This window comes from Orussus abietinus, unplaced genomic scaffold, assembly GCF_000612105.2.
Source record: "Orussus abietinus isolate OABI.00-Male unplaced genomic scaffold, Oabi_2.0 scaffold318, whole genome shotgun sequence".
Taxonomy (NCBI): domain Eukaryota; kingdom Metazoa; phylum Arthropoda; class Insecta; order Hymenoptera; family Orussidae; genus Orussus; species Orussus abietinus.
Window position 1 is genome coordinate 20,925 of NW_019394464.1, and position 10,893 is coordinate 31,817.

The following is a 10,893-nucleotide window of genomic DNA, read 5'->3' on the forward strand; positions in this document are numbered from 1 at the left end:
GCGTCCGCCATATTGGCGAGCTGCGCGCGCAGCCCCGAGCGCAGCGATCTACTGCGCAGCCGAGAATGCAGGGACAACGAAGTGCCATATTTTGGCATCAGGAAAAAGAAAAGTACTCGGGCCCATAAGATTCGCCTGAGGATAAACGCGAGATGTAATTCATGTCCTTGTTAGACATGGGAACCCGAGTTCCGTTCGCGGCTCGAAAGCGACGCAAACGTGGGCGCGGACGTCGCGTTTTCTTTAGCGACGCCCACGACGGTCGACAGAGTTAGCCGCTTTTCACGGTGACGGCGTGAATGATGCTTCGACGGATAATAATAACAGCAAGAGCTGCCTCGGAAAAAGCTTCTTCTACGAAGGGCCAACAGAAGGTGAGATCTCCTTGCAACTTGCGCATAAGTGCGAGAAATCCTACGCGTACTATTAACGCACATCGATGCTCATTCATTAAACCGATACATTACGTCACTCACGTTGACAACACGTTTTCATAGCCCGATTTGACTCCCTCGGTAGTTGTAACACTTTTTCGTGAAGCGTAGGAGTTAAGCAACCTTGGTACTGAGGTTTTCATAATAAAAAGTAAATCAGGATCGATCTTATTATAAACGGGATTTCAGGTTCGTTTCCACAGAAGCAAGGCGCCATCGAGTCCGTCCTAGAGAGAAATGGCCAGATGTAATTTTCGCCCACGTAGGATTCTTACGAGCATGATCGACCGCTTGCCAGGATTAAGTAATCTGGGGATGTAGACTTGATAATTTCTATATTGGTAGCTAGCCCTTTGATGCGGTTCCAACATCTCCAAGATAGGACGGCTGTCTGGAACAATGTAGAAATTGAATGTCAATTTCGCATACGCTTGTAAGAGTGAATTTGTTCGATGGAGCTATTGGCAAGTAATGGTCGCTTATGGAGTGGACGTGCGTGCATAGAGATTTCTCGTTTTTGTCCACTTAACCGACTGTCGAGGGGTATCAAAGATCAGGAATACGGAGAGGCGATAATTCCTGAGACGCGTCAACCGTTCGAAATAGCGCTCACTCGTAATCCGGAGTCGGTGCTTACCGTCGACGTGACTTTATGGGTTATCGAGGATGATGTCAATCTGCTATGAAAATAACGGCTGACCGTGCAATAGTTCTAACTCCGTGCCGCTTTATCGCCTGCAAAGAAAGGAGGCAAGGCGTTACGACCTGTCGCGTCACGTAGGTTCCGATCGTGATAGAGAATTACCAATTTCTCCGTATAGAATAAAACGTGTGACACGTCGTACGCACGGACCTTATTTGGGTTTCCAGATCGCAGTCCAACCTTACCTCTGTCTCATTTAAATTTCCGCACAGGTACCGGGTGCCGAACCCACGCCTCCGATTGGTCCGACTCGACTTCCGTTCCTACGAAATGCCAACCGGTTGGCTTCCCGATTACGTCAGTCTCACGGAATGGCCCAACGCCTTACTCGCATATTCTGGAGTCTAGGATAGAGAGGAGCGATGTCTTATCGGCACGCCTTCGTTCCTGCTTCCAGCATGGATTATCAGACTTTCGACAAATTCCAGATAACATAATAGCTGCGCCGATGGACCGCTTCATCTGTGAAAGAACAAGATTTAAATTCCTAAATTTATCTATGCATCTGTTACTGCATTCTTATCTTTTTAATGTCTCTTTTATTTTTAGCCATGCATCGCGACGCTCAATTTCGCGGAATGAATTAACACTATACTACTGTATTCCAGATTCTAGGATCGAGAAGAGCGAAGTCTTATCACCAAAACTTCGTTCCTGCTTCCAGCGTGAATTTTCAGACTTTCGGCAAATTCCAGATAACCGCGTCGATGAACCGCACCATCTGTGAAAGAGCAAGATTTAAATTCCTAAATTCCTTCCGTTACTACATTCTTAACCTTTTAATGTCTCTTTTATTTTTAGCCATGCATCGCGACGCTCAATTTCGCGGAATGGATTAACACATTACTATTGTATTCCAGATTCTAGGATCACGAGGAGTGATATATAATCACCACACCTTTCTTCCAACTCCCAGTGTGAATTTTCAGATTTCTGAAATTCAAATAGCTGCGCTGATGAACTGCTCCACCTGATGAAAAGCAAGATTTAAATTCTTAAATTGCTTCCGTTACTACATGTTTACCCTTCTGAAGTCTTTTTTATCTTTAGTTATGCGTCGCGTCGCTCGATTTTGCGAGCTCCTTGAATAATCTTTCGACTCACGTTCGGTAGAGAAAACAGATACAGTCGTTTCGTGAGTTACCGTCCACTTGGGTCGGCAGGTCGCACACATCGCTTGTGGGGATGGATCTCCGTAGATTAGGTTAGGTTTCTCACCGTAGAAGTGTGTAGGTGGACGCCCTAAAAAAAAAACAGAAAGCAAAAAGGTATGTAGCCCGATCTTACGAAAGTATTCTACGCTTCATTCATGGATGCATCGTTGGGTGCCCCATCGACTGCCATGTATTAGTTTCGCTTAAATGATATTATCGAGACTATTATCGAATATTATCTTAGGAAGGACTTTAAAATGCAATAGTTCGATTTCCGAATTCTTACCACTGTAAGCTTCTGAAATTTAGAATTTCATTATTGTATAACTTTCTATTCTTTCTTGCGGTTATTCGTTTACCTACCGAGCACAAGAGTTCAAATCACCACGGTGGCGCCACCTGTCGACGCGGCGGCGCGACGCGCGGGAACTTTTGAAAACAAATAACTATCGAATTAACCTTTGCCCTGTAATCGTTTCTTCATCGGTTCCCCAGCAAAAAATGAGTAGTATATGTCATCATGAAATTACCGGGCACACTGTGGGCATTAATTCTCCTCATTCCGTGCAAAATTCACGGCGTAAAGCACAACGTCGAGGCATTATTTCCTATCAAATCCCTGCACGTGGTAAGATCTACCCAAGAATAATTTCGCGATCATGGTAAAATATTCCATTATCTTTTAGGTGTTTAACCATGGAGCTCGGACGAGGAATAATTTTTCCGAGACATATCCGAGAGATCCTTACGGAAACGAGACATTTCGTCCTTATGGATTCGGCGCCCTTACGCATGTGTGAACGAGCTTGAATAATAATTGCAAAAATCAAATACATTAATTTAATTTTATGTTACAGGCTGGTAAGGCGACGATGTATAAGTTTGGGGAATTTTTACGAAATCGATACCGACATAAATCTGGTTACTTGAAGCTGAGGGACGTGACGTGTTGGAGTAACGACGTGGAGTATTCAAAGGTATTTTCATAAATAATTGGAAAGCAGAGTAAATTACGTGTCTAATTAAAAAATGTAGTCCAGTGCTTCCTTAGTCCTCGCTTCGCTGCTAAAACCGAGGACTGACGAGATTTGGAACACGAAACTTCAATGGCAGCCAGCAAATGTTAAATATCTACCCTGGCCTATGGACAAACTCTTCTTTGGGTAACGTTTTATTCCATATAAAATGCCTCGGTATTTATCTTTTGTTTAAATAATCGTATTATTACAGGCACTACTGTCCCCGCTACTCCAGTGAACTGAAACGAGTGATTTCGGAGAACAAATTATGGCGCAATATGACGTTAAGTTTGAGAAACTTAGCGGAAGAAACTGGCAAAGATATGCAGCGACCCGATGACGTGTACCGAATCTACCAGAATTATTTATCACTCGTAAGATTGGAAAATAATGTTCCGAGTACATGGTTCTTTTTTGAAAATGCTTAAGGAGATATGAAAGAGTCATTCTATATTTATATATAAAACTTTTCTCCAACCTGGGTGCACCGAATTATCTGAAACTTTAACGCGTGATTATGGAGGCCCTAAGGAAGAATGCGATGTTTGTGAAATTTCGTCGTGTCCTTTTTTGGTTCTTGCCTCCAAGATAAGTATATATTTATTTTTTCAAATATCAAATACCACGAGTATCGCGTTCTTCCTCAGGGCCTCCAAAATCTCGTGATGATGTTTCGAATAATTCGGGGCACCCAATTTGGAGAAAAGTTTAATAAAGACTTTTTGGTATGCATACATGACACTTTCATATCACTTTAAGCGCAATATGCTTTCAGGTGAACTGCAAGTTGAATCCGCCGAAAGCTCTTCAGCATTCGTTGGATCTTCTCGAGAAGGCCTCCCAGCTCAGACTGAAACTAGGTTCCGCGACTCGGCTTTTGCGACAGCTTAATGGCGGTAAAAATAAACTCTCAGTACGTCCTCCAAATAAATCGATGCGGCCGCAACCGAGACCTTGCCAAATGACAGTTCGAGCATTGTTTTCAATAGACAGAGAGTGCTCGCGTTAATTCGAATCTCGGTTCTTACAGGAGAGCTGCTGAAGAAGGTCCTGCAGGACGTCGAGGGATCCATGCAAGGTAAACCTGGACCTTACCTCACCCTCTACTCTGGTCATGAGACCGTCCTTGCAGGATTCCTAAATTGCCTAGAAATTGCACGCCCTCCTGCTTCAATTGGATATGCACATGCGATTGCCGTCGAGTTGCGACAAAACTCCATTACCAAGGGATTCTTTATAACGGTTCGAAATCCACCATTTCCCCTTAAAATGTATTTCCGAACTTATTGTTAGAGAGAGGACACCTCGCTGCGATTTTCCGAAAGTATGTATTTTTCTTTTTTTTTTTTCTTATGAAAAAGTGCAGGGAGATGTACCCTAGATTTTCTCTCAGGAATTTCCTGGATGCACATTTTCTCTCACTAATTGGCTTTTGCTTTCTAGCTGAATTATTTTGCCGATAACTTCGAAGAGGTCGAATTGACGGTCAGACGATTTTCCGAGCTTTCGTACTGGCAGGAGTTTTATAGAATTGTCAAGGGAAATGTCGCAAATAATTTCACCCGAGCTTGTGGTCGTCCTACTCCTGCACCCCTGTGGCCGGATGTAATTTACAGCTGACTGTTGACACCGAGAATAATTAGCAAATCATTAGAAATTAATCAACAAATGATTTGGAATGAACAAAAAAAAACAAAGCGTTGTTAATCCTTCGTCCTTTGAATTCTTCGTTTCTGCGTGACAGTCGCAGAATAAAACTGGTATACCCGATGTCGATTTAATATTTCATAATAGTTGGTCGCTGACCACAATTATTTCGTACAACGAGATCGCAACGAAACCGCAACTCAAGGATGAAATTACAGTAACGAATGTTATTTCACTGAGTTATTGCGAAAATCAGTGTCACGATTAATTGTGGTGCCCATGACGAAAATTTACCAATACTTGTCTACGCATGAATTGCGATATCGAATGTCATGAACTTTTCGAAATTGGAATCGATAGTGCACCCTACAAAAGGATTCACCATGGCGCGCCTATAAATTTCCCCTAAAAAATTAGTCACTTTTCAGACCTTTAAAAAAAAAAAGTTTAATTTATTAGATTAATTCAATTAGTCATCTGTAAATAATGTGCATCAGAATTAATTACATGGAACCGTTCAATTGCCAATGCACTCGGTTAAGCTCGAGTTCGACGTTATCTCGTGATAGTAAGTTATTATAATTAATTCCTCCTGTCGAAAGCCACGAAAATTGAAAACAGTCGATTGTTACTCCGCTCTATAAATGTGGGATTAAATTAAAAAACTTACGAGTACCGACTTGATCATCTGTCAAAATGATCTGTCACTTTGACAGATGACAGATATGAGTGCTGATTCGTAGCGCCCCGGAATTGAAAAATCGACCCGACTGAAAGTTCATAAAAAATGACTCAAAGTTCATAAAAACCGACGAACTTGACCCGTTTCTGTAAAATCGAGCGGTTTATCGATTCGCTTCGCAAACACGAGAGGCGATTGGCTCTCCACTGCAGAGACCTCAATACAATTATGCGAACTTATCTAATGTATAACGAAACTATCCACCTAACTGCCACAACTCTTCAAGAAGTTTTGCAGTTCGGATTCGATTCTTGTCAGGAAATTATTAGTCCTCGAAATCGGCTCCCCACAGATAAAACAAATTCAGAATTTTCACGTCACATTACTTGCACAAATATGAAGTTACTCGGGTGTTGCATTTTGTTTAGTTAAGACATCGGAGACCATTGTCATACATTTGTGCAAATATTCGCCCACATTCCTTATTTATTTAACCGGAGTATATATGCCAAGTTCGAGTTCAACTCGGGAGGATATCTCTCTCGCATTATGCTTCTTGCATCCAATTTGTTATATTTTCACATCGCAACGTTATATGCTACGTTTGCCCTGATTTTCTGCTCGTTTGTGTGCTCAGGCCAGAACGAGACGCGTCTAAAGTTGGTGCAGGTGGTGAGTGTAAAAGTGTTGAATTTATTTTTTTTTTTTTATTCCGGATCGAAGAAGCTTCTTATACATTTTTTCAATCTTCTTCACAGCTCTTCAGACATGGAGAAAGGACACCATTGGCGAAGGAGATGTACCCGAAGGATGTGTACACAGAGGCGGATTACGAACCATGGGGTCTGGGCCAGCTGACAAATGCAAGTATTAATTCACGGAGGAAAAAGGAAAATCTGTTAAACTTACAGAAAAATCTGATATATTCAGATTGTATCCCTCGAAATAAGGACAACGGATTATTTCCGTCAGCGTTACGATAGAGCTCTTGTTACTCAAATCCGTAAAAAATACCGACAAATATCTATTATTTATATTACATTACTAACAACGTTAAAACGATGGTAATATGAGGTTTCGGAGTGAAAATTTAGTTGACATGGAAACTCACAGATGGCGCAGGGTGTCCCTCTACAGTCAATTAGGGCCTCAGAAATCATGAAGCCAGGGGATTTCTGGGGTTTTACTTCAATTTCTTTATAATTATTGTACCAAAACGACAGATGGAGTATGCCATTTAGTACAATATCTCAATATAATTCGACACCGTTGTCAATATAAAAACGAACGTCGGCAACGTAGGTATTTTGAAAAACCTTTTTTACCGACGTCGATCAAGTTCTGCGACGTCTTTCACTTCACATTAATCAGTTAATGGGACAGTTTTAAACCGTATCGTGAACAATTGTAAACGGATAGGCTTCTGTAACTTTAAGGCGCTGATTTTTCTCCGTGTTAGGCAAAAAAGTGCTCATTATTAAACGATATTTCAGAAAGGAAAAATGCGGGAGTACAGGATAGGAGAAATGCTGCGGAATCGCTACGACCAATTTCTAGGGAGAGTATATCGACCTGCGGAGGTGTACGCTTATAGCACCGACCTCGACCGAACGAAAGTATCCTTGCAATTGGTGCTTGCAGGATTATATCCACCTACACCTTCCCAAAAATGGAATCCAAATTTACCCTGGCTGCCCATTCCCACGATATACTTTCCCGAAAAAGTCGACATCCTGATGAGGCCGCATTTCTGTAAAGGGTGAGTGCAGATCACTCCACATTTTTGCATATCAAACTAAACGTTAATATACAAATTGTATGGAAACATAGTTACAAAAAAGGTAATTGAAATGATACCGTAAATTGAGCACATCGATTAATTTCAGGTACATAGACGCCTTCGAGAAGGCGAAGAAAATTCCGGAAGTCGTCCAAAGGATTCAGTCTTTTTCGGAATTCTTCAAATTCCTCTCCGAGAAAAGTGGCATTAACATCGTCGAGCCGGCTCAGGTTTATGAAATCTACAATCTGTTAACGGCACAGGTAAAAAAAAAAATTAAGGGAAGTGAAAATTCGTTATGTTTTAAGTGTGATAAGAGGTGATTATGATATCCTACTTACAGATTGGCATGAAACTGAAATTGCCCGATTGGTGCACGGATGACGTGCTGGCAAAAATGTCGGAGGTTGTCGTTTTCGAATACGAAAGGAGATCGTATACGGCCGAGCTGAAAAAGAGAAACGGCGGCGTCCTCGTGAAACGATTTTTGGAAAATATGGGCGTTAATGGCACTGTTAATATGGAGCGAAAGCTTTACCTGTACAGTGGTCATGAGATTAACGTGGCGGCTTTTAACAGAGTCCTGGATATCAAGGAGCCAGTAATTCCCACATTTGGAACGGCAATGATGGTTGAATTACACGAGGATAATCAAGGCAGACAATACATCAGGGTAATTATTAATACTAAATTAAATATTATTAAGAATGTAATAATCGGCGGGTTTACAGATCATTGCTTGGACGGGCGTCGACGAACGGCTGATTACCGCAAAAGTCGCCGGATGTGAGGATTTGTGTCCCCTGGAAACATTTCTCGATTTCGTAAAAGATCGCCTCCCCTCTGACCAGGACTTGAAATGCATCTACGAGTCCTTGAGCAAAGAAAATTTAATCGAGCTATTTGCAGAGCGGAAAAACCAAAATTGATCAACCCGACGATTGTCATTTTATTCTGCCCATTGGAAATAAATTCGCATCGAAGTACGAAATATTTATCGTTAATAGGCTATTATAAATAAATTCTAAACGTCCACCGTAGGTAACTATTAATTAACGAAACAAGTGCGTAAAAGAAGGAACTAATCCGGGACGTTAATTTTCGCTATCGGGGTGCCGTGACAAATTCTTTGAGCATCATCTTTCAACAAGTCTGCATAGAGTTGTCGAAAAGTACTCAATGGACACATCAGTTTCCCACATTCCGGGATAATTAACTCCTCGATGTCGCCTCCATTCTTGTAAATCGTCTGTGAAGCAGATAAAGTGGAAATTAAATATGAGCTGGCTCAGAAAGTAATTTAAGTTCTTATTTACCTTGATAAGATACTCATCCGACTCTTTGTGGAGTTCGAACATAATTGCGCTGGCATATTGCGGCATGTGAAGCTGGAAAACATTAAGAACTATCAGTAGAGCGGCAATATTCAAATCATGTCCACAATAAAAATGCGCCTTTCTCTGAAAACTCAAAGTATCGTTCAAATGATCGTCGATGTTCTTCAGCCATTCTTCCACCCACATTCCTGTGAAACATGAAATATCACCGATGTTAAAAACAAAAAACTACTCTTCGTCTTTAGAGGAATTTTATTCATATCGTAATAGGGATTTCTCACCTCCATTGGCACGTTTTAGAGGTTTCGTGTAGGATTGGATTACATGCTCGAAACTTGCGACTTCGTTCAACTTCCCATTTGGAAAAATGGTCCTCGTCCATGCCGGCAGTTCCAGTCCTAGGGACATCTTAGAAAGCCTCACGTCAATGAAATTTATAAATCATTTCAGCAATAAAGATGAGCCTCACCTGTGCGTAAAGGTGCTCGTAAAGAACGGCGTTCTTCACACCTGTTGCGTTGACCCCAGTATTCATCGACATAAATCGATCGAACTCCGTCAAATTTTTTGTATGGGCTAATAGATGTTCGTCTGTGTGTAATGCTTCGTGTCTGATGCGTTGCACGTTCGGGCAAATTTGAAAACCCAGGAAAAGAAGGTCCGAATTTAGGGACTCCGACCTGATCGGAATCGGCTGCCATGGCAGATCCGGATGCCACCTATTGATAGGAATTCATTTGCGACTAATTATTTCTTCCTAACCGTTTATATATAATTATAATACTATTTTATTATTAATCTCTGACTTAGTTTCTTCGAAACGTTTAGTGGCCTCTCACTTTTGTATCTCGCTCGGCGGATAAAGTCCAGCAGCCACGAGTTGTGCCGACATTTTCGTTCGCTCTTTGTTGCTACTTTGGAAGGTGACAAAGTCGCTTGAATAAATTGGCCCCAAGAAAGAGCCGTATCTCTCTCGGAAAAATTCTCCGAGTTCGTACTCCATCATCTTCCCCGCCTAAAAAGTTAAGGACTCACGAAAGGGTCATTCAATATACATGAAGCGTCAAAATATTTATAAAACTTTTCTGCAAATTGGGTATACCGAATCATTTGAAACCTCGTCACGAGATTATGGAGGCCCTAAGGAAGAACGCGACGTTCGTGAAATTGCATTTTCCAAAAAAAAAAAAATTGCCATTTATCTCGGACAAGGACCCAAAAAAAGAGTTTTTTTGTCGAAAGATGAAATTTCACGAGCATTGCGTTCTTTCTTAGGGCCTCGATAATTACGTGTTAATGTTTCAGAAAATTCGGTGCCTCCAGTTTGGAGAAAAGTTATTATTAATATTTTCACGTGTGATGTGTATAGAATAACCTTTTCATATCATCTTAAGGCAGCGTTTGACTTCTCAAAGCCAATATATAATCGCAAAGCAAATTGCCCTATGGTTCAGATACATTAATTAAGGTTTCAATTGCAAAATGCAATTAATCACTTACATTAGTGAGCCCCCCAAACCCGGCGGGAAAGTAAGTCATATTGATGTACGGATCCTTCAGATAATACATTTTCGGCACTTCTTCATCGGGTGTCCTAGCACCGTGTCTAAATAGCACTTGCAACAATTTAAGCTCCGACCGACAATAAGGCAGAATTGCAAAAATCACTGAAATGAAGTATAATTCCATGTCGCTTGACAGAGCGCTACGAGAATCGCAAATGACACTAGGGAACTGCACTGCAGAACTGATGCAATTCTCGAGCTATGATTAGCACGCGTGATATCAACTTGCAAAATTTCTACTAGAGACACGACCTGTATATTTTCCAAAAATATATATCTTCGCCCTTGCCAAATGACACCGACCCTAGTAGCACAGAATAATTTCTAAATATTTATTTGTAATCTTTCCTAAATATCTCAAAGCCATCTCGAGATTTTTTAAGATCAGATATAATAAGGTGTGATTTTGATGTTAAATATTTTTAAAACATTTATAATGTACTCGGCGAAATTAAACGAAACGTTCTATATATCTATAAGGAAAATATTACGAGAACACGTGTAGTGTTCGCTTAAGTAAACGTTTCTCAAATACTTCAAGTGTCTGGTAAATATTTACAAAACGTACGACA

The 10,893-nt window shown here is 41.0% G+C and overlaps 2 protein-coding genes and 1 long non-coding RNA gene across 7 annotated transcripts; 1 reads left to right on the top strand and 2 right to left on the bottom strand.

Annotated features, from left to right (window-relative positions):
- Positions 1 to 108: 108 nt before the first annotated feature.
- LOC105702574 (venom acid phosphatase Acph-1) lies at positions 109 to 8,410 on the top strand. Of its 5 annotated transcripts, XM_023432466.1 has the most exons (13): positions 2,817 to 2,919; positions 2,978 to 3,085; positions 3,149 to 3,268; positions 3,327 to 3,454; positions 3,522 to 3,684; positions 4,086 to 4,206; positions 4,341 to 4,388; positions 6,277 to 6,311; positions 6,398 to 6,502; positions 7,133 to 7,398; positions 7,526 to 7,682; positions 7,763 to 8,092; positions 8,151 to 8,410. In XM_023432466.1, the coding sequence occupies exons 3-13, from the start codon at positions 3,164 to 3,166 to the stop codon at positions 8,346 to 8,348; spliced, it is 1,656 nt and encodes a 551-aa protein (XP_023288234.1). In that variant the 5' UTR covers positions 2,817 to 2,919; positions 2,978 to 3,085; positions 3,149 to 3,163; the 3' UTR covers positions 8,349 to 8,410. The 5 variants fall into 5 exon arrangements, with proteins under 5 accessions (XP_012285656.1, XP_012285657.1, XP_023288233.1 ...); XM_012430233.2 differs by lacking the exons at positions 2,817 to 2,919; positions 2,978 to 3,085 and adding an exon at positions 109 to 374; XM_012430234.2 differs by lacking the exons at positions 2,817 to 2,919; positions 2,978 to 3,085 and adding an exon at positions 2,165 to 2,405.
- On the bottom strand, positions 775 to 1,507 carry LOC105702579. The gene is made up of 3 exons (XR_001104300.1): positions 1,323 to 1,507; positions 1,072 to 1,169; positions 775 to 825 (listed from the first exon to the last, which is right to left on the bottom strand). It is a non-coding gene; the product is annotated as an uncharacterized LOC105702579 (long non-coding RNA).
- On the bottom strand, positions 8,344 to 10,862 carry LOC105702578 (venom acid phosphatase Acph-1). The gene is made up of 6 exons (XM_012430242.2): positions 10,257 to 10,862; positions 9,596 to 9,771; positions 9,226 to 9,475; positions 9,038 to 9,164; positions 8,736 to 8,944; positions 8,344 to 8,668 (listed from the first exon to the last, which is right to left on the bottom strand). The coding sequence occupies exons 1-6, from the start codon at positions 10,443 to 10,445 to the stop codon at positions 8,501 to 8,503; spliced, it is 1,119 nt and encodes a 372-aa protein (XP_012285665.1). The 5' UTR covers positions 10,446 to 10,862; the 3' UTR covers positions 8,344 to 8,500.
- Between the last annotated feature and the right edge of the window lie 31 nt (positions 10,863 to 10,893).